At 37.4% G+C, this 21,282-nt stretch overlaps 1 protein-coding gene across 1 annotated transcript; it reads left to right on the top strand.

The window, feature by feature from the left end:
• The first annotated feature begins 530 nt into the window (after window positions 1-530).
• Window positions 531-15,260, top strand: MMP10 (matrix metallopeptidase 10). Its single transcript, XM_077964789.1, has 10 exons — window positions 531-657; window positions 6,038-6,279; window positions 6,422-6,570; window positions 7,036-7,161; window positions 9,000-9,164; window positions 9,350-9,494; window positions 10,449-10,582; window positions 12,750-12,909; window positions 13,627-13,730; window positions 14,869-15,260. The coding sequence occupies exons 2-10, from the start codon at window positions 6,128-6,130 to the stop codon at window positions 14,967-14,969; spliced, it is 1,236 nt and encodes a 411-aa protein (XP_077820915.1). The 5' UTR covers window positions 531-657; window positions 6,038-6,127; the 3' UTR covers window positions 14,970-15,260.
• The last annotated feature ends 6,022 nt before the right edge of the window (window positions 15,261-21,282 follow it).

Here is a 21,282-nt window from a genome sequence, read left to right as displayed (position 1 = left end):
TAACACATTGTTAACTGTATTTCCTACACATTGGAAATACAGTAACCACATTCATTTGGGATTATTTTATGTGTTTAGGTATTGTTAAAATAATAATGGCCATTATAGGACACAACATAAAATTATGTTTTCTAATCTTCACAACACTGAAGTCATGAATCTGAGGTCTGTCTAACCCCTACTTTGATACTTTGCCTCCTTCTATTGATAGTATTTTCTACAGCAAGCATAAGTGACCTGCAATGTTTGGCTAAACTATCAGAATAGAGAAAAAATGAACAAAAATCGAACAATAAACTGTGTTCCCATTGTAAAGCAGTCAAATTGGAACTAAAAGCGTGGGCAAGAGGTGAACTTTTCACTTGTTATGAGTCTGTGTAAAAACCAGTAATTTCCAACAAAAGAAGAAGTTGCAAAATACTGAAGTCAGCGTCACACCACTGTTGACACAGCATTGTATGTGTATGTGTACAACCTTAAAATCAGAGTTATTTGGGTGTTGAAAATTTTTTTCCCAAGAATTAGATAAACTGGAAGTGAAAAGCCATTACGCATTTCTCAGTCAGTTACTGAAATTGCAATGGATTGTAGACCTGCGTTCTGTCTGGATCACATCCGTGCTGCACAGCCCAAGAGGAGCTGCAAGTGACAGAACAGGTAAACATAGATCGAATGAAGCAGCTGTATTAGCAGGATGATCAGAGAGTTGGGAGAAAAGAACAGAAGCTAAGGAGATAAATTGAAGGCATGTTCAGGGGTGAGTTCAAGAATGAGAGATAAAGTGTCAAGACATAAAAGTAAAAAAGTTGGGGAAGAGCCAAAGTCCAAGCCAAGAGATTGTTTTAAAACTTTTATTATTACTATTATTTTAAACATATTTGGGGAGTACAAGTGCAGTTTTGTTACAGGGATATTTTGCATAGTGGTGAAGTCTGAGATTTAGTGCAACCATCACTGGAATAGAAGACATTGTGCCCCCATTAGATAATTTCTCATCCCTCTTTTCCCTCCCACACTCCCACCCTCCCAAGTGTCCAGTGTGTATTATTCCACACAGTATATCCATGCGTACACATCATTTAGCTTCCACTTGTGAATCAGAACATGTGGTATTTGACTTTCTGTTTCTAAATTACTTCACATAAATAATGGCCTTCACTTCCATCCATGTTACCGCTAAAGACATTATGTCATTCTTTTTTATGGCTGCATAGTATTCCGAACAGCATGGGAATTTTTCAAAGACCAAAAAAATAGAACTACCATTCAACCCAGCAATCCCACTACTGTGGGATATCTACCCAAAGGAAAAGAAACCATTATGTTGAAAGATACCTGCACTCATATGTTTATCACAGCACTATTCACAATAGCAAAGATATGGAATGAAGCCAAGAGGTTTCTGATAAATGTCCAAGTTGTAGTCTTGAAGATTTTTTTCTGGCAGTTCTGAATAATCTCTTCCCACTTGTTAGCTTTTGATCGTGAGCTTTTTATTCAATTTTTCTAATCTCAACTTTGTTGGGTTGCTCTGAAGTTTAAAAATAACTCACATTTAAGAACTGGCATACAGTGGAACCTCAATACCAAGGGTTTCACCTTTCTTTAAGTATGAGCTGTGTATGCTTCCTTGCCTGACCCTATACATACTTCAGTAGGTTTAACAAGTAATTAATTATTTAAAGACAAACATAGGACTCACCTGCTCCAGGTCATTAATTTCTTCCAGGTGTCATGGTTTAATGCAGGACAAGTTTACATACTAACATCGTTTCTGTGAGGCACGTGCTACCCTATAGGCTCCCAATTATAGTTGTAGCTATTACTGCAGTGTAAACTTTGACTGTATCATTACCACATAATAAAATCCATTAACAGGATGTGTCAACACTAATAAAGTTATGACTCAAGTGAAAATGGGCATCTCACAACTTGTCAAATCAGTGCCTAGGGGCGTTGTCATAGATTTGTCAGGCCAACAAGCTTTGTCTGTTAAAGGTGTTGGAGTGAAATAAAAAGAGATTTGTTCCCCAGCATAAAGTATACATATTAACCCTGTCAGTGTGGTTACATCCACTCCATTTTACAGATGACAAAATAATGGCCTGAATTAATTATACACAGTCATGTGTGACTTAACAATGGGGGCGCATTCTAAGAAACAGGTCCTCAGGCAATTTCTCCATTGTGCAAACACCATGGATTAAACTTACACAAACCTCTATGGTACAGCCTACTACATGCCTAGATTATATGGTATAGCCTTTTAAAAATTTTTTGGGGAAAGTGATCCTCCCATCTCAGCCTTCCAAGTAGCTGAGAGTAGAGGTGTCAGCCATCACGCCCAGCAAGCCTATTACTCCTAGGCTACAAACCTATACAGCATGAAGTTCAACTGAATACTGGAGGCAATTGTAACATAATAATAAGTGTTAGTGTATCTACACATATTTTAACATAGATAAATACAATAAAAAGATGGTATTAAAGATAAAAAATGGTACAACTATATAGGGCACTAACCATGAATGAAGCTTGCCAAACTAGAAGTTGCTCTGAGTGAGTCAGTGAATGAGTGGTGAGTGAATCTGTACACTATGTAGACTTTATGAACATTGTATACCTAGACTACACTAAATTTATAAAAACATTTTTCTTTCTTCAATATAAATTAACCTTAGCTTACTGTAACATTTTTACTTTATAAACTTTTTAATTTTAACAAACTTTTTGACTCTTTTGTAATAACACTTATGTTAAAACACAAACATTTCAGAGGTGCAAAAATATTTTTTCTCAATATCCTTATTCTATAAGCTTTTTACTATCGTTAATTTTTTTTATTTTTTAAACTTTTTTGTTAAGAATGAAGACACAAAACACACATTAGCCCTGGCCTACACAGGATCAGGATCATCAATATCACTGTTTTCCACTTTCACATCATGTTCCACTAGAAGATCTTTCAGGGCAATAACACTGATGCAGCTGTCATCTCCTGTGGTAACAATGCCCGTATAGGGCGCTAACCATGGAATACCTTCTGAAGGACCTGCCTGAAGCTGTTTTACGGGTAATTTAAAAAAAAAAAAAAAAAAAGAAGTACACTCTAAAATAAATGACAAAATGTATAGTAAATGAATAAACAGTCATTTATTACTATTATCAAGAATTATGTACTGTACACAATTGCATGTGCTAGACTTTTATATGGCAGCACAGTAGGCTTGTTTATACCAGTATCATCACAAACTCATGGGTAATACCTTGTACTCTGACATTATGATGGCTACAATGACAATAGCTGATGGGTGCTTATCAGCTCTGTATTAGTTTATTTTTGCACTTCTATCAAAAATACCTGAGACTGGGTAACTTATAAAGAAAAGAGGTTTAATTGGCTCACGGTTCTGCAGGCTGTATAGGAACCATGGTGGCACCTGCTTCTGGGGGGCCTCAGGAAACTTACAATTATGGTGGAAGGCAAAAGAGGAGCCTGCAGTTTACATGGCCAGAGCAGGAGGAAGAAAGAAAAGGGGGAGGTGCTACACACTTTTAAACAACCAGATCTCATGATAACTCACTCACTCACTATCACAAGAACAGAACCGAAGGGATGGTGCTAAATGGGCATGAGAAATCCGCCCCCATGATCCAATCACCTCCCACCAGGCTTCACCTCCAACACTGGGGATGACCATTCGACTTGGGATTTGGGCACGGACACAGATCCAAACCATATCAAGCTCCATCATAATCATATGGGACCACCATCACATATGTGGTCCATTGTTGACTGAAACATTATGCAGTGCCTGACTGTTCTTGCTCGATGTCCAGTTGACTTCATTTGAGTCTGCTTATCTGTCCTTCTCCCTCTGATATTCAAGCCGATGTGCCCACACTGTAGAGCAAACTCTTTGGCAACAGTAAGCCACAAGTTGACTTGGCTGGCTCAGTGTATATCCCAGTTTCTCCCCAACTCTGGCTTGGAAGTCTCAGAGCCTCTTGGTTCCTGGAAGTCCCACCTGTCCAGGTTACCCTAAGTAGGGTGTGGATGGTGGGTGATACTGAAAAGATCATTCCTGCACACTTATTATTTTAATCTCTCATCACTTTGCAATTATATACTTCAGACATGGTACAATTAATTTATCTTTAGCAAGAGAAAAATATAGTTCTTTACTACAAGAATTTCAGGGTTCTTTATACTAACAGGTTAATTTGACAAAACAGTTATTGCAGACTTACTGTGTTACTGTGTAAAAAGCACTTTATTTGACTGAGAAAACAAGAAAGAAAATACTATTCGTGGGCAGGGGTAGATCATTAGACATGTGAAAGAAATGGAGGATTTGAAATATTTTCCTATTACAGATCTCAATCCATCTCCTCCTTTGTACCTTAAGAGGAGGAAGAAAGGATGAAAAGAATTTTTTAAAGCAAAGAAGAGGAGGAAGGTAGAAGGACCATTTTGGTCTAACGTGCAATTTAATTTTTTCCATTTAACAAGTTTTATGGAGCAGTTACTTTGAACATAATTATACACTGGGAAATGGAGAATGAGTGAACACCAAAGGTTCACTCTTTGGATTCTTTTCTCTACATGCTCCATGTCCTTCTCACAATACCCCTACTCCATGGCCAATAAATCCATCCGAAAATCAGTAACAGCTGTTGTAAACAAGAACTCAAGAAGTGAAATATTTGTTTTAATATCTTTGTAGATAGCAGTTCCCATAGTTAGACCACAACTATATTTGGAATTTGTTTCCATTGACCTACTTAATTCTTACCTGCTTATATTTAAGTTTAAAACATAGTCTTATTAAAAGAAAATTGCACTGATTTTAAAATGTCTAAACATTTGGCATTTTACCAACCTTATCAGTTCTCTTTAGGTAAATACACAGACATGAATTACCTAGTCAATTCTTTCTTGTCTTTACAAACACAGAAATCATTTCCTGGGGATTAATCATTCTTTCGAGCTTAGAAGGTTGAAGGAAAATACCAATGTAGGCTGTATCACCATTACATTAAAAGTTTGTGAGCATTCAGACTTAAAAAACATATGCATGAATCATGCTGTTGGTGACCTAAGCATTGTCTCTGTATAAAAGAAAGGACACTAGGGGGTAGAGCTAGAAGCCCAGTAGACAGAGAAGATAAGGACAGTGAGAATGATGCATCTTGCATTCCTGGTGCTGTTGTGTCTGCCAGTCTGCTCTGCCTATCCTCTGAGTGGGGCAGCAAAACAGGAGGACTCCAACAGGGATCTTGCCCAGGTAATTAATGGTGGCATCTAATGCAGCTACTGGCCAGCCCAGTGTGTCTACTTCACTTTCCAGTACAAAGCAGGATGATTAGACTAGAGATCACTTTGTTAGAAAACTGTAGCACCAGAGAATAATTAGCAGGCTGGAGGTGGAAATTATTTTTAAGTTAACAGAGAAGAAAAGAAAGTTTCAGAAAGGGCATATAATTACTCAAGGTTACAATAAAATAGTAGCAGTATATTTGTGGCTAAGTGAAAAGAACACGTGGAGAATACATGAAACTCCTCTGGCTTTAGAATTTCTTTAGTTAAAATTATTGGGGAGGGGGAGCATGCTAAGTCTGATCTTTAAATCACAACAGGTAACAGTTTTTATATTTTTACTTGTCATATTTGGACAAAAGAGTTTACTGCACTTCAGTCTTAAACCAAGTCTATAATAACAATGTAAGTGGAAAAGGTTAGTATTCTAACTTTTCACAAAACTATGTTAAAAGAGGGTTTCTTTAAAAACAAACAAAAGTAATGCTAGACCTGAATTTCCAATCCCAAATTCCTTACTTGACTAGCAAACTAACACTGCAATAAAATTTAAAAATTTGTATGAAATGGGGAGTCTTAATGAAAAAAATCAAATTAAATGTGTGATCGACTTTTGTTTTAAGAAACTAGAGGAAAATTAAGATGCATTATAAAAGTTGGGTAAGTGATGGAAAATCGTAAAAAATGACTTAAAAATTATACTCATTATTCCATTAGCAATACCTAGAAAACTACTACAACCTCAAAACAGATGTGAAACAGTTTAGAAGAAAGGAGAGTAATCTCATTGTTAAAAAAATCCAACAAATGCAGAAGTTCCTTGGGTTGGCAGCAACAGGGAAGCTGGACTCTGACACTCTGGAGGTGATGCGCAAGCCCAGGTGTGGAGTTCCTGACGTTGGTCACTTCCACACCTTTCCTGGCATCCCGAAGTGGAGGAAAACCCACCTTACATACAGGTAATGGTTCCGAGTAGTTTTCACATAATATTGAAACTTTATAAGTTACTTGTCATATTTGGATAAGTAACACAAAGTTTTCTTTAACAATTTTTCATAATGGCGGGAGAAAATAGTATCCTCTTCAATTTTTCTCCTCCAGGATTGTGAATTATACATCAGATTTGCCAGGAGATGCTGTTGATTCTGCCATTGAGAAAGCTGTGAAAGTCTGGGAAGAGGTGACTCCACTCACTTTCTCCAGGCTGTATGAAGGAGAGGCTGATATAATGATCTCTTTTGCTGTTAAAGGTAATCAAATAAAGCATCCATTTATCTGGTGTATTAATCTGTTTAGACTGCTAGAGCCAGATACCTTGGACTGTGTAATTTATAAACAACAGAAACTTATTGCTCACAATCCTGGAGGCTGGGAAGTCCAAGATTAAGGTGTCAGCAGATTTGGTGTCTGATGAGAATCTGTTCTTCATAGATGGTACCTTCTGTGTCCTCACACAATAGAAAGGGCCAGGAGGTTCCCTCAAGCCTCTTTCGTAAGAGCACTAATCTCATTCATGAGGGCAGAGCACCTATGACCTAATCACTTCCTAAAGACCTAACCTCTTAATACTATATCACAGTGAATATGGAGTTTCAACATATGAATTTGCAGTAGACACCAGCATTCAGACTATAGCATCTACTGTTGTTTTATTGGAACAGGGTAAAAATAAATTCTGAACCCTTATATTTCCATTAATTTTGTTTCCCTATCAGAACATGGAGACTTTTACTCTTTTGATGGCTCAGGACACAGCTTGGCTCATGCCTATCCACCTGGACCTGGGCTTTATGGAGATATCCACTTTGATGATGATGAACACTGGACAGAAGATGCATCAGGTGGGTTGTAAACCTCTCAGGAACATTTCAGGAATAATGTCTGATCCTACCCAAAATAATTGGATTATCTAGAATGAGAAATAAATGGAATATACTAGTAACTGAATTTTTTTATTGCCTGAGCTTTAAACAGAAGTACTGTTTGTTTCAATCATTATTGAAGAATTTTATAAAATGTCTGTATTTTCATGTTTGCCCCCACCAAGTACAATATTGTAAAAGCCATTCAGACTTATCTCCACAACTCAGGATCTTGTAGGGGTTTGAGGATCAGCATAATTAATGTTTTTCATCACTTTAATGGCAAATGATTAGGGTAGAATGAATTCCATTAAATCAGTTTCAATCCTAAAATTTGCCCTTAAGTTTTCTTTCTTTCTTCTCATTGGCCTCCTTTTTACTTAAAAGTAGAGATCAGGAGAAAATGCCAGGAACTGAAAAAAACACTGTTAGATCATCTTTTTAAATAAACATGTCACTATCTCTAGCTTAGATGGGGTTTTTTCCCCCCTGAATGGGCTTTGAAACACTTTACATCTAAACATAATGACAAAAATTAACTGTATGCTATTTAATTTTTAAAATGGCTTCTAAAGTTTAGAAACACACTGTTGAAACAATCACTATTTCTGAGAGTGCCTGGGATTTTTAATGTAAATGCAAAGAACATCTTTCCTGAGTACAAGACTCAGGAGGCTGAGGCACGAGAATCGCTTGAACCCAGGAGATGGAGGCTGCAGTGAACCGAGATTGCACCACTGTCCTCCAACCTGGGCAACTCTGTCTCACAAGACTGAAATCTGTGTTGCATGAAATGATTGCCTTTTATTTGAACAATTGTTCTTTTCTGCACAATTCTTGGAGCCTTGGTCAAATATCTACTACTAAATTCGATAAAACTCTTTTTATAATATTTTTTTAAAAGCTGAATCTAGCTGTGCTTGTGCTGCAGAAAACTGTTATTGGGCATGTTTCTGTTTTAAACTAAAGATTGTACACATCCAATGGCACTTATTACTGGGAAGATTTTTGACAATCAAAAATTATTTTATTATGGCTGAGCACCGGTGGCTAATGCCTGTAATCCCAGCATTTTGGGAGGCCAAGGTGAGTGAATCACTTGAGGCCAGGAGTTCGAGACTAGCCTAGCCAACATGGTGAAACCCTATCTCTAAAATATAAAAATTAGCTGGGCATAGTGGTACGTGCCTGTAATCTCAGCTACTCAGGAGGCTGAGGCATGAGAATCGCTTGAACCCGTACTCCAGCCTGGGCAACAGAGTGAGATTCTGTCTCAAAAAAAACAGTTACTTGAGTATGATGAAGAGGAGGAAGAGCAAATCAGACTAAACTCCACAAGAAATAACTACAGTCTTGTGGCCTAAAAGTTTGGGGAGCAACATAAATGTTATATGATTAATTTTAACCGAGGTTGCAACTGGCACATGTTCCTAAATTTGAACAATGACTTTTTACTTTTAGACAACGAAGAGTTATATTTATTGACATGGATATTAGTCTTGTCCTTTCAAAAAAAAAATCTTTGGAAATAATGCTTCTCATTTGTCAATATAGGAAAAGTGTCTTAGTTTTCCCGACCAAGGAGGGATCTAGGGAGCGATACGGTGAAAAACTGTCTTATATATTGACTTAAAGTCAACCTTGAAAAACACATTAATTTCTATAAAGTATGGAATATGCCAATCAATGAACCAATCCACAAATACTGAAAAGACCATGTGGTTTCAAGGATGGCCTGCACAGCTGGCATATGTTCTGTATGTGTATTTACGGAATAAATAGCTGGTGGATTCTGAACATTTATGGTTGTCATACAGGCACCAATTTATTCCTCGTTGCTGCTCATGAACTTGGCCACTCCCTGGGGCTCTTTCACTCAGCCAACACTGAAGCTTTGATGTACCCACTCTACAACTCATTCACAGAGCTGACCCGGTTCCGCCTTTCACAAGATGATGTGAATGGCATTCAGTCTCTCTATGGTGAGTGACGCTGGAAAAATTAGGCATTGTAGCTTTGCAATGACAGTCCTCAAGAAAGCTTTCCAATGCTACCTAAAGTATTTCTGATTTAGCTTGAAGCACTTTGAGAATGTTTGAAAGGCATACAAATTGACAGATGCATCACATTTTTTAAATGTTTGCATCCCCAAATCTGTCTCCTTTAGGACCTCCCCCTGCCTCTACTGAGGAACCCCTGGTGCCCACGAAATCCGTCCCTTCAGGATCTAGGACGCCAGCCAAGTGCGACCCTGCTTTGTCCTTCGATGCCATCAGCACTCTGAGGGGAGAATATCTGTTCTTTAAAGACAGGTCAGACCAGAAAATTATATTTTTCTGTCTATTCTTTTGATGTACAGTGCTTAGAAAGGAAAACAGAAATTTGATAGAGGTTTTTTTAAAAAAACTTTTATTTTAGGTTCAGGGCTACATGTGCAGGTTTGTTATATAGGTAAATTCGTGTCATGGGGGTTTGTTGTACAGATAATTTTGTCATCCCAGTGCTAAACCTAGTACCCGGTAGTTACTTTTTCTGCTTGACAGAGATTTTTGTAAATACAAAATTTTCTCTATATTTTAAAATCATTCAGATCTAGTTCTTGTTGAATTTTTAACATCCTGTTAGAATTGTCCAGGTCATTTTTTACACTTACAAGGGATGATTCTAGACTGTAAGCTTGATTAAGGCAGGGAGTTATATCTGTTTTGTTCATTTTTTAAAATATAAATCATGGAACTTCTTCAGAAAGCACTGGTGAATCCTTAGAAACAGGGTGATATCTTTCCCTTTGCTAAAAATTGCTACTACTTAAATTAATTACTTTTGGAAAAAAGTGATATATGCTTATGGCACAATATTTAGACACTGCCAAAAGATACAGAGTTAAACAATCTCTCTCTAGTCTTTGGTCTACAGTCCCCCAGCTCCCTTCACATGTGTAACCACTGCTACCAATTTCCTTTAACTCTTTACAGAAATGTTCTATTCATATACAAGCATCAATACGCACATAATATTTTTTAAAATATTAGGACATAATATACACACTGTTTATGGACTTTCAGAGTGGAAGCAAGCTAAATAATTTTATTGGAACCAGTCACAAGTCCTGCCATCAATTTTATTACCCTGGAATCACATGCAGGAGGATGGTTTAATATAGACTTCTATGAATGCGTGAATTAGCATGGATTTTTTTTAAAAGAATACTTTTTTTCACATAGCTAAAGGAGAAAGACAATTGCAAGTAATTTTATGTATTACAGATATTTTTGGCGAAGATCCCACTGGAACTCTGAACCTGAATTTCATTTGATTTCTACATTTTGGCCCTCTCTCCCGTCATATTTGGATGCTGCATATGAAGTTAATAGCAGGGATACTGTTTTTATTTTTAAAGGTGAGTACTATATAAGAATTTTCAACTTGCTGGAATAAATCCTAGTGTGAAAATTTTATCGACATGAGTTTTCTCCATTATATTAAAGTTTAGATTACTGCAAGACCTTGTGCTAACACTTAAATAAAATTTGTACAAAGAACATTATAAACTTTATTTTAGAGACCTCTTAAGTGAATAGGTGGTATTCCATATTCATGGATAAAAAATGCAATATAGTAAAAATGTCAATTTATCTATAGATACAAGACATTTTCATTTCAAATGCCAAAAGATTTTTCATGGAACTTGACAAATTAGTTTTACAATTTATACGGCAGCAAAGAGAATAGCCAGGAGGCTCCTGGTGAACCCATCTTATTAGATAAGGAGAAAAGCCCTGTGTTATAAAACTTTAATCAGTAAGATGTAGTATCAGTTCAGGGAGAGATAAATTAACTAATGGAGCTATTCAGGTATGGCGGCTTCTTTATCAGATTTTTAAACTACGGTTTCAATTTGTTTTATTGGTAATATGCTATTTGAGTTTCTATTACTTCTTGAGTCAGTTTTGTTAACATGTTTTTCTAAAAGTTTGCCAATTTTGTCTGTTTTCAAATCCATCAGTAAAAAGTTTTTGGAAAATTATTTTGTTGTAATTTGAATTATTGCTGAAGTTTTGTTCTCTTTTTCATTCCCAATACTGAACCCTTTTGCCTTTCTCTTTTTCTCTTTATTAATCTCATAATGTATGTAATAATGTTATTGATCTTTTCAAAGGACTGACTTTTGGCTTTATTTATCCTCTATATTATATTTTGATTTCCCATTTAACTAATTTCTGTTCATATCCTTATTGTTGCCTTAAGTTTTGTTTACTTTTAATTGATCCTGTTATTATTGTTATAGCTTAAGTTTGATACTTACCTTATTAACTTGTAACTTTTTTCTTTTCTAATATAAGCATTTATACCTATAAATAACCATTTCTTCTTTTTTATTCAGCAAATTTTGATATGCAGTATTTTCATTTTGTTCAATTTTAATTCTTTAATTTCTCATCTTTATTTTTCCCCTAGACTTATAGGTGATATTGGAATATTTTTAAATGTCAAGCTTTATGAAGATTTTAAAAATGTTTATTTCTGGCAATCTCACTTTTGTGAAGATTAAATGAATGTGAAATTGCAATAGAAATTGTAAAGAATTATAACTCTAACATATTATTATCCAGTAATGTATCTCACATTTACATATCACTTGCACTGTGTCAGACACTATGCTCATTAGTGGAGGTCAGGACTGAAAAGGGCTCATATTCTAGAAGGAGCAGCAGAGATGAAGCCATAGGCAGCCTACGTATGGCAAGTGCTGGTACTGAGAGAAGGAAGGGTGCCATGGGAGCATCTGACTCATATCCAGGGCTCAGCAAAGATCCCTTAGAGGAAGTGATGTTAGGATGGGTCTTGAAGTTCTCTTTTGCTGTGCAGAGATCGGCTGGGTGTACAGGAAGTAGAAAGATCTCTAAGAAAGAAGAAATTGTTTTTGCCAAGTAAGAGCATATCTGGAACTGCTCAGACACATAAAAGTCATTCAGTTCAGATGAAGCAAGAGAGATAAACAACAGATGGGCATTTTAGATTAGTGAATCTGGCAGTAGTGTGAAGAAGGAATTCAGGCTTGGGGTCCTGGAGAGTGATGTAACAAAGTAAAGGCAGAGAGATGGATGGGATTTTGTTGTCCTAACTCACTAGAATTTGAATGAATTCCAATAGTGTTCAGAAGAAGCACAGATTTGAATTGGTGACTGTGAAATACCTCAAAGGAAGTGTACAATAAGCAATGATCTATTGGTATGAAACTTAAGAGAAAGAGGTCTAGGTGAGAAATTCAGGTTAAAAAGTCACCAGCAATTATAAGAAATAACTAAAACTGATCTATAAATAAACTATAACTTATAGATACAAATATATAAGCCACAGAAAGGACAATGAATCAGAGTTATCTACTCATTTATTCATTCTTTCACTCATTCATTCAGGGAGTATTTATTAAAGACTGGCTGTGAACTGGGCATTATTAGGTTGGAATTAAAACCAAGACTTCCTCTTTACCACAACAATGCACTATAATCATTTTTAAAATCAACGGCTTCATGTAAAATTTATTGGATTTGTTTTTTCAACAGGAAATGAGTTCTGGGCCATCAGAGGAAATGAGGTACAAGCAGGTTACCCAAGAGGTATCCATACCCTGGGTTTTCCTCCAACCATAAGGAAAATTGATGCAGCTGTTTCTGACAAGGAAAAGAAGAAAACATACTTCTTTGTAGAGAACAAATACTGGAGGTGAGATGCAAGAGAAATGACTTTCTATGAAGCCTGTTTAAGAAAATTATTTTCTTTCTTTAAGGATATTTCCCTACCCCCATGCTCTAACTTTCTCTAACTTCAAAATTTGTGATTATGAAGAAGACAGTTTATTGTTCTACTTCCTGGATACAAAGGGCTCTCAGAGCGGTGATCACTGGGCTATATACTCAGACACCAAAGGACATCAGGAGAGGCCAGCTGAGGTCCAAAGACATTCCCTTCTTATCCCGTTTCCAGTCACCATGTGGCTGCCATAGGAAGCCCAGGTGTGGCAGGCTTTGGAGACAAGATCTACAGGGTCCCAGTGTGACTGAGAACCAGAGGTTTAGTTTTAGCTAAGTGATTTAATTCATTTTGCATTTTATGTCTACACAGTCTTTATGTATTTGTGGTAGACACATAGAAATTTGGGGTCTGTGTGTCCAGGCTTAGAAAATTTACCTCAGACATATGTATGGAACCTCTGTAAAATGACAGAATGTTCCTGTTTCTGGGAAAGTATTGTTTTATGTGTTAAACTTGTAAGCCCAGGAAAGTAACCTCTTCTTGTAGCTCTAAAAATGTTTAACACTTTTTTACACAACTTAAAAGTTTGTCTAGGGTTCCACACTGGAAAATTAACATCACATTATACTATTGTGTGTAATGGGACTACTACGCAACATTGAACTGTATTTCTTTCATTTGGCTTAGATTTGATGAAAATAGCCAGTCCATGGAGCAAGGCTTCCCTAGACTAATAGCTGATGACTTTCCAGGAGTTGAGCCTAAGGTCGATGCAGTATTACAGGCATTTGGTAAGAAGACCCTTATTTCATTGTCAATGCAGGAATCTCCAGGCATTTTTATGATTTCAAAATGAAGTGCAGAATCAAAATAGTTTTTAAATCATTCAGTCTGATATCTTTTTTACTCCAAATTCCTGAAAATCTTAACTTTCCAATTTATGCAAAGTGGGTTTAAATTGTGTGTGTGTGTGTGTGTGTGTGTGTGTGTGTGTGTGTGTGTGGTTTTTTTTTTCCTGAATAGCTTCCAAGTCTCTGTTTCATACCCGCACATAAAATCAAAGGATACTTTCTCACACAGAAGCCATTATCTTTCAGGTCACTATGTTGGTATAAAAATACAATCTATGTGAGCCAAGTTTACTAATGGCTGGTTGTCATTCTATTCTATCCCATCCTGTTGTCCCTTTCCTTCTATCCCATCCCAGGGGAGCCTTGTCTGGGCTTCTGTTGCAGTCTGCAATTTCCTACATTAGTCATTTGTAAAAAAAATAGTAGCCCTCCCATATGCTCAGAATAGGTAAAATGTGATTCATGGTAATGGGTAAATAGGAAAGCAAAACTTGTTCTTGATTACTCTGAAGGAATTTTGGAGGGAGCTGCCAGTGCTTGACAATCCAGTGCTCATGAGGCTGATGATCTTGTTACTAAAATGACTTAACCATGATGGATGCAAAGCAGGAAATGGACCTCTGGCTCATTTATCATTTGTCTGATTCTCTTGGGTCTAGTTGTCTCCTAAGCTGTAATTTAGGACCTAGCAGAAGAGGAGAGGTTGGAAAGAAAGGAAAACAAGATTTTAAAATATTATAGAATGTTATATATTTAGAACCAGTATAACATAATGTTTTAGAGCACTTCCTTTGGAGTCAGATGAGATGGTGTCCTCCCTCCATCCTTCCTTACAGATGCTACCTTGTTAAAATTACAAAACCGTCCTAATTTTTAGTTTTGTTCTCATTAATAACACATTACACTTTTTTGTAAGGGTAATTGAGCTAAACATGTAAAGCACTTAGCTCAGTACCTGGCATAGAGTAATCACTTAATAAATGCCATCCATTATTAACTTGTACTTAATCTAAGTCACATATGTTGCAAAATGACATATTTGAAGATGTCTCATCATTTTCCTTCTCTATGTTTACAGGATTTTTCTATTTCTTCAGTGGATCATCACAGTTTGAGTTTGACCCCAATGCCAGGATGGTGACACGCATACTGAAGAGTTACAGCTGGTTACATTGCTAGACAAGATAGGGGGAAAACTGATATGGGTGTTTTAAATAAATCTAATAATTATTCATCTAATGTATTATGAGCCAAAATGATTCATTTTTCCTGCATGTTCTATGGTTAAAGAAAAGGAGCCTTGCAGACATCTGCATGTGTCATGGAGAATGTTTCTGGAATTCTTCATTTGCTTTTGAATTACGTTCAACAGAATTAAGAAATACTCATGTGCAATAGGTGAGAGAATGTATTTCCATAGATGTTTTATTACTTCTTCAATAAAAAGTTTTATTTTGGGCCTGTTCCTTACTTTCTAGAACAATTCATGTTCAATACCCTGACCACACTGGGGACTGATTATTTGACAGATACTCTGCCAGTAGATGTGGTAGGATCACACACTATAAAGGAGCCATGTGGCTGTCACATACCCTCTCCTATGCTCTGCACCAACAGGATCTTTCTTTTTCATCTCACAGATATTGTAAGCGTTCCTTACACACCTAACAAAGAAGGTAAATCAACAGTTGTCCTGTATCTAGGAAGGATCAAAGCAGAATGGAGAAATGGAACTCTAGAATGTTAGAGCCTGGGAACCTGGCGTATTATTTAATAGACTTTACAATTTTACAGGTGGGGAAATAAAACTAGTTTGGAGTCCACTCACCTCTCGTTTTAACCCAAATCTTTCTTTATTGGGATTCCTTTCCTGCTCTGCAGACTAAATTTCTCATCTCACCCTCACCCTCACCCTCCTGTTAGAATATTCTCTTGCTGCCATTTTGTATGTGGAAGCCCCTGGGTGATAAGAGAGCATGTGCACATGTGGTAATTTTCTACTCAGCAATAGATATCTAATATTTTGGGTGATTACCTTATTTGGAGCCTCAGCTACATAGCAATTATCCAGATGATTCAGGCCAAAATCCATTTCTGCTAAAGAAAGTCTGGAGGCAGAAATATCCCACCTGCTTTTGGAGCTCATAACTGGCAATGATACCCCTGACATAGAGAGACACATGACTGTGTCTAGGATGGGCTTCAAGCCAAAATTTTGAAGTAGAAATGAATAGCCATTAATGCTCTCACTTTATTTGGGGTATCTTTCTCTTATCTTTCTGTATTTTACTCACCACTTTTTCCAGGCACCAAGCAGCACTAGAACACAGAATTTGCAGTCATTAATAAAATAATGCATGATAATAAGTTTAGAGTGTGTGAGTTATAAATGTTCCTTTCTTGCTATTGACTAACATTAGGACATATGGTAAATATGCATGTTTTAAGAGACAGAGTAGTAGAGTTAGAGCAAAACACACACACAGAAAGACAGGCAGAAGAACAAAGAGAGACAGAGAGGAGGGAAAGGTGACACAATGGTGATAAGACAAGTGTAGGGATGAACATGTGAACTGTATTTGAATTGCAGGAAGGTGATTCAGGTATGAGAAGGCTGAGAAGCAAAAATCTGATCAGTGGAGGGAGGAGGAGCAAAGGGAATGAAGAAGGAAAGGGTTAAGGTAATAAAATGTAAGACTGCAGGAAATTCCACTGGGACTGGCCACCTAAGGGGCAGTCTGGAGATCAAGGAGGGGAGAGTAAACTGGAGACCAGTTTCATGCTAAGCCCTGGGGTATAGCAGACAACCTTGCAGGCAGGCCTTCATGCCTTAAGGACCAGGAGCAGAGAGTTCAAACTGGTCCACCTAACCACTCTCTATCTAAGTGGGGAAGGGAGTGCTTGCATGAAGTGGGTTTTGGGAGGCTGAATGGCAGTTCCTCCTCCACTCCATCATTCATTGATTAATCCACTCATTTAACAGATACCCACTGAATATCTACTGTGTAGTAGGCAACATATGTATAGTAGGCATATGCCCCCAATGTTGAGAGATTAGGGGGCTTCCAAGAGTAGTAGGCATCTATATGGAGAGCCAAAGAGCAAGAACTTAAGAGGTAAGAAGGAGGGAGGTGGTCCAGGCAGAGAGAGATAAAAATATTGGAGAGTGTCAGTTACCTCTATGGCCCAAAGCAGTGCTTCTCAAGCCATCTGTAGTGAAGGACCAGTTCCTTACATTTCCAGTTCACCATGGATACTTTTGTAAAATATAGTGAAAGGGAATTACTATGAAAATGAGATGACAAAGACATTTTTAAATGTTCAGTTTTTAAATTATCAGACTAGATCCAATAGACATTAAATTACTTTATCAAATTGTTGTGAAAGCATGCTTGATTGCTGAGCTTATCACACACCAATTACAATTCATGAATCATCCCTGATTCACAGACCACACTTTAAAGAGCACTTGCCTATAGCATACAGGAAAAAGAGAAAAATTACAGTCTAGAGGATTCTGGATGAAACAGACAAGGAAAAGAAGAATCAGTGAGATGTTACCAGAAGCTCTTTCTGGGTGTAGGTAGCATTCAGACTGCAGAAACCTGTGGCCAGAGAGTCATCATGCATCTGGCTGAACTGTAACCACTGAATTCTCACCACACCCAGTGTCTAACACTAGTTAATTAGGTAGAAAGTGGGACACAATCAGTGAAACAGAAGATTTTAGAGGAAGCTGAAGAAGGAATTAGGGATTATCAACTTCCCCTTCCCACTCCAGCCTCAAAGTTTTGTTAGTTAGTTTATAAGAATCCTCCGACTCTGGCCATTTTCATGATATTGATTCTTCCTATTTATGGATTCAATGCCATCCCCTTCAAGCTACCAATGACTTTCTTCACAGAATTGGAAAAACTACTTTAAAGTTCATATGGAACCAAAAAAGAACCCACATTGCCAAGACAATCCTAAGTCAAAAGAACAAAGCTGGAGGCATCATGCTACCTGACTTCAAACTATACTACAAGCCTACAGTAACCAAAACTGCATGGTACGGGAACCAAAACAGAGATATAGACCAATGCAACAGAACAGAGCCCTCAGAAATAATACCACACAACTACAACTATCTGATCTTTGACAAACTTGACAAAAACAAGAAATGGGGAAAGGATTCCTTATTTAATAAATGGTGCTGGGAAAACTGGCTAGCTATATGTAGAAAGCTGAAACTGGATCCCTTCCTTACACCTTACACAAAAATTAATTCAACGTGGATTAAAGACTTAACTGTTAGACATAAAACCATAAAAACCCTGCAAGAAAACCTAGGCAATACCATTCAGGACATAGGTATGGGCAGGGACTTCATGTCTAAAACACCAAAAGCAATGGCAACAAAAGCCAAAATTGACAAATGGGATCTAATTAAACTAATGAGCTTCTGTACAGCAAAAGAAACTACCATCAGAGTAAGCAGGCAACCTACAGAATGGGAGAAAATTTTCGCAATCTGCTCATCTGACAAAGGGCTAATATTCAGAATCTACAAAGAACTCAAACAAACTTACAAGGAAAAACAAAAACCCCATCAAAAAGTGGGCAAAGGATATGAACAGACATTTCTCAAAAGAAGACATTTATACAGCCCACAGACACATGAAAAAATGCTCATCATCACTGGCCATCAGAGAAACGCAAATCAAAACCACAATGAGATACCATCTCACACCATTTAGAATGGCAATCTTTAAAAAGTCAGGAAACAACAGGTGCTGGAGAGGATGTGGAGAAATAGGAACACTTTTACACTGTTGGTGGGACTGTAAACTCGTTCAAACATTGTGGAAGACAGTGTGGCAATTCCTCAAGGATCTAGAACTAGAAATACCATTTGACCTAGTCTTCTCATTACTGGGTATATACCCAAAGGATTATAAATCATGCTGCTATAAAGACACATCCACACATATGTTTGTTGGGGCACTATTCACAATAGCAAAGACTGGGAACCAACTCAAATGCCCATCAATGATAAACTGGATTAAGAAAATGTGGCACATATACACCATGGAATACTATGCAGCCATAAAAAGAGGATTAGTTCATGTCCTTTGTAGGGACATGGATGAAGCTGGAAACCATCATTCTCAGCAAACTATCACAAGGACAAAAAACCAAACACTGCATGTTCTCACTCATAGTTGGGAACTGAACAATGAGAACACTTGGACACAGGAAGGGGAACATCACACACTGGGGCCTGTCGTGGGGTGGGGAGTGGGGGGGATAGCATTGGGAGATATACCTAATGTAAATGACGAGTTAATGGTACAGCACACCAACATGACACATGTATATATATATGTGACAAACCTGCACGTTTTAACATATGGGTCACAGAGCTTCACAAACATGGCCAAACTCTTACAGAGCGTATATTCTCCAAGATGGAGAAGTAAGCAGTCTATGTGATACACTACCAAGCGTGATGGCCACAATGGGGGAAGCACACAGAGCTGTGGGATCACCAAGGAGGGGCTCCGCCCCCAATGCTGAGAGATGAGGGGGCTTCCAAGAGTAGTAGGCATCTATGTGGAGAGCCAAACGGCAAGAACTTAAGTGGTAAAGTATTAAAAAAAAAAAAAATCCTCTGACTCTGTAAAATAAACACCCCTTCCAATTCAATGGTTTCTGGCTAAAAGGTAGGGAGAAACAACAACAAAAAACAAGCAACCAAGCAAATAAACAACAACAAAACCTTCCACAACAGCAAAAGCTTTCCCACACATCCATCTGCGTCTGCTTGCCTGGCTACTGCCTTGTTTCTCAGGACTGGCTGCAGAACTTTTCTTTGCTGAGATGCACTCTCTGGCCCTTCTGAGCTGCGTTGCATGTACTTCCTGTACATTTCCAAGATACACTGCAATCACAGCAGTTACCACTCTTTATTTAACTATCCCCTCAAATTCATCCTACATTGGACTGCAACTTCCTTTGGTTATTTTCCACTGTAATTCAGAGATTGATACATGGTAGCTACTCCGTAAATCTCTGTTTGTTAAATTAAAGCATGCATAGCTCCCCTGAACTAGGAAGAAAGTAACGTGAATTTTAGAATGTGAAGAATGAGTTTTAGTTGACAGGCATCTGGAGATGTCTGGAGAGGAAGGGCATTCCAAGGGAAGCAAGCCACATACACAATGGCATGGAGATGTTAAAGAATATGTTTGAGGGATCTCAAGGGAACATCTGAGAGAGTCAAAGAAAGGGAGTCACATTAATTTATGTTTTAGAGAAAATATATGAAGTATCAACTTTCTATGTGATTGAGTATAAAATTAATGAAACATTTCAGTAAATGAAACAATAGAGTAAAATTTCTTCCCAAAGTTTGTAAGTCACTGTTTTTCATTTAGTCACTCATTTAGCACATTTACTCATTTAATAATCATTTCATTGCACCCATCAAATCTTTTTTTGAAGTAGGAAACATAAATAAGAAATAAATTGCCCACTCACTTAGCTAAGTAACACACGTTACCACTACATGTGTAGTATATTTTCTCAGCAGCAATAAAATAGGAAGGAAAAATTACTTCATCAATTAAACAAGCACGCACTAAAGAAATGCTCTGGTTTCTTTTCTCTCTCTCTTTTTTTTTTTTTTTTTTTTTTTTTTGGCAACTGAGTCTCACTCTGTCACCCAGGCTGGAATGCAGTGGCGCGATCTTGGCTCACTGCAAGCTCCGCCTTCCAGGTTCAAGCAATTCTTATGCCTCAGCTTTCCAAGTAGCTGGTCCACCACCACACCCAGCTTATATATATGTATATATATATATACAGACACATATACATATATATATATATATATATATATTTTTTTTTTTTTTTTTTAGTAGAGACGGGGTTTCCCCATGTTGGCCAGGCTAGTCTCGAACTCCTGGCCTGAATCGATCCTCCCACCTAGGCCACCCAAAGTGCTGGGATTACAGGCAAGAGTCACTGCTCCCAGCCTGCTTGGTTTCTTAAGGATTAAATCAAAGGAGGTAGCTGAAGATACATACAACCTTCTTAATCCCTGCAAAGTCAGTAGGAAATCCAACTCTTTAACTTCTTCCCTAAAACAAGGACATGGTGAATCACAGACCTACTTATATTTAGAAGCAGATTTATATTTATGCATACTAGTAAGACCTTCCCAGCCAAATTAATGGAATGTCACTGCATCACCATTAGCTGCAACTAAAAGGTGACAAACGCATGGTAAGTGAATTTAGAGTGTAAGCTATCTCGCTTGGAAATTTGCCACCTCCACAATTGTTCTTAAAATCATATTTGGCTCACAGATATGATGATGGCGATGATAACAATGATGATTATACAATGATGCAATACCTGGTAACACAGCTGCTTCTTGAGCAATGCTCTCAAATCTCTAAAGCAGATGATTCAACTTGGTTTCTTATGGAGATTCAGCAGACGTTATTTG

This window comes from Macaca mulatta, chromosome 14 (assembly GCF_049350105.2).
Source record: "Macaca mulatta isolate MMU2019108-1 chromosome 14, T2T-MMU8v2.0, whole genome shotgun sequence".
NCBI lineage: Eukaryota > Metazoa > Chordata > Mammalia > Primates > Cercopithecidae > Macaca > Macaca mulatta.
Note: the sequence above shows the minus strand (reverse complement) of the source record. Positions and strands in the feature narration are given on the sequence as shown.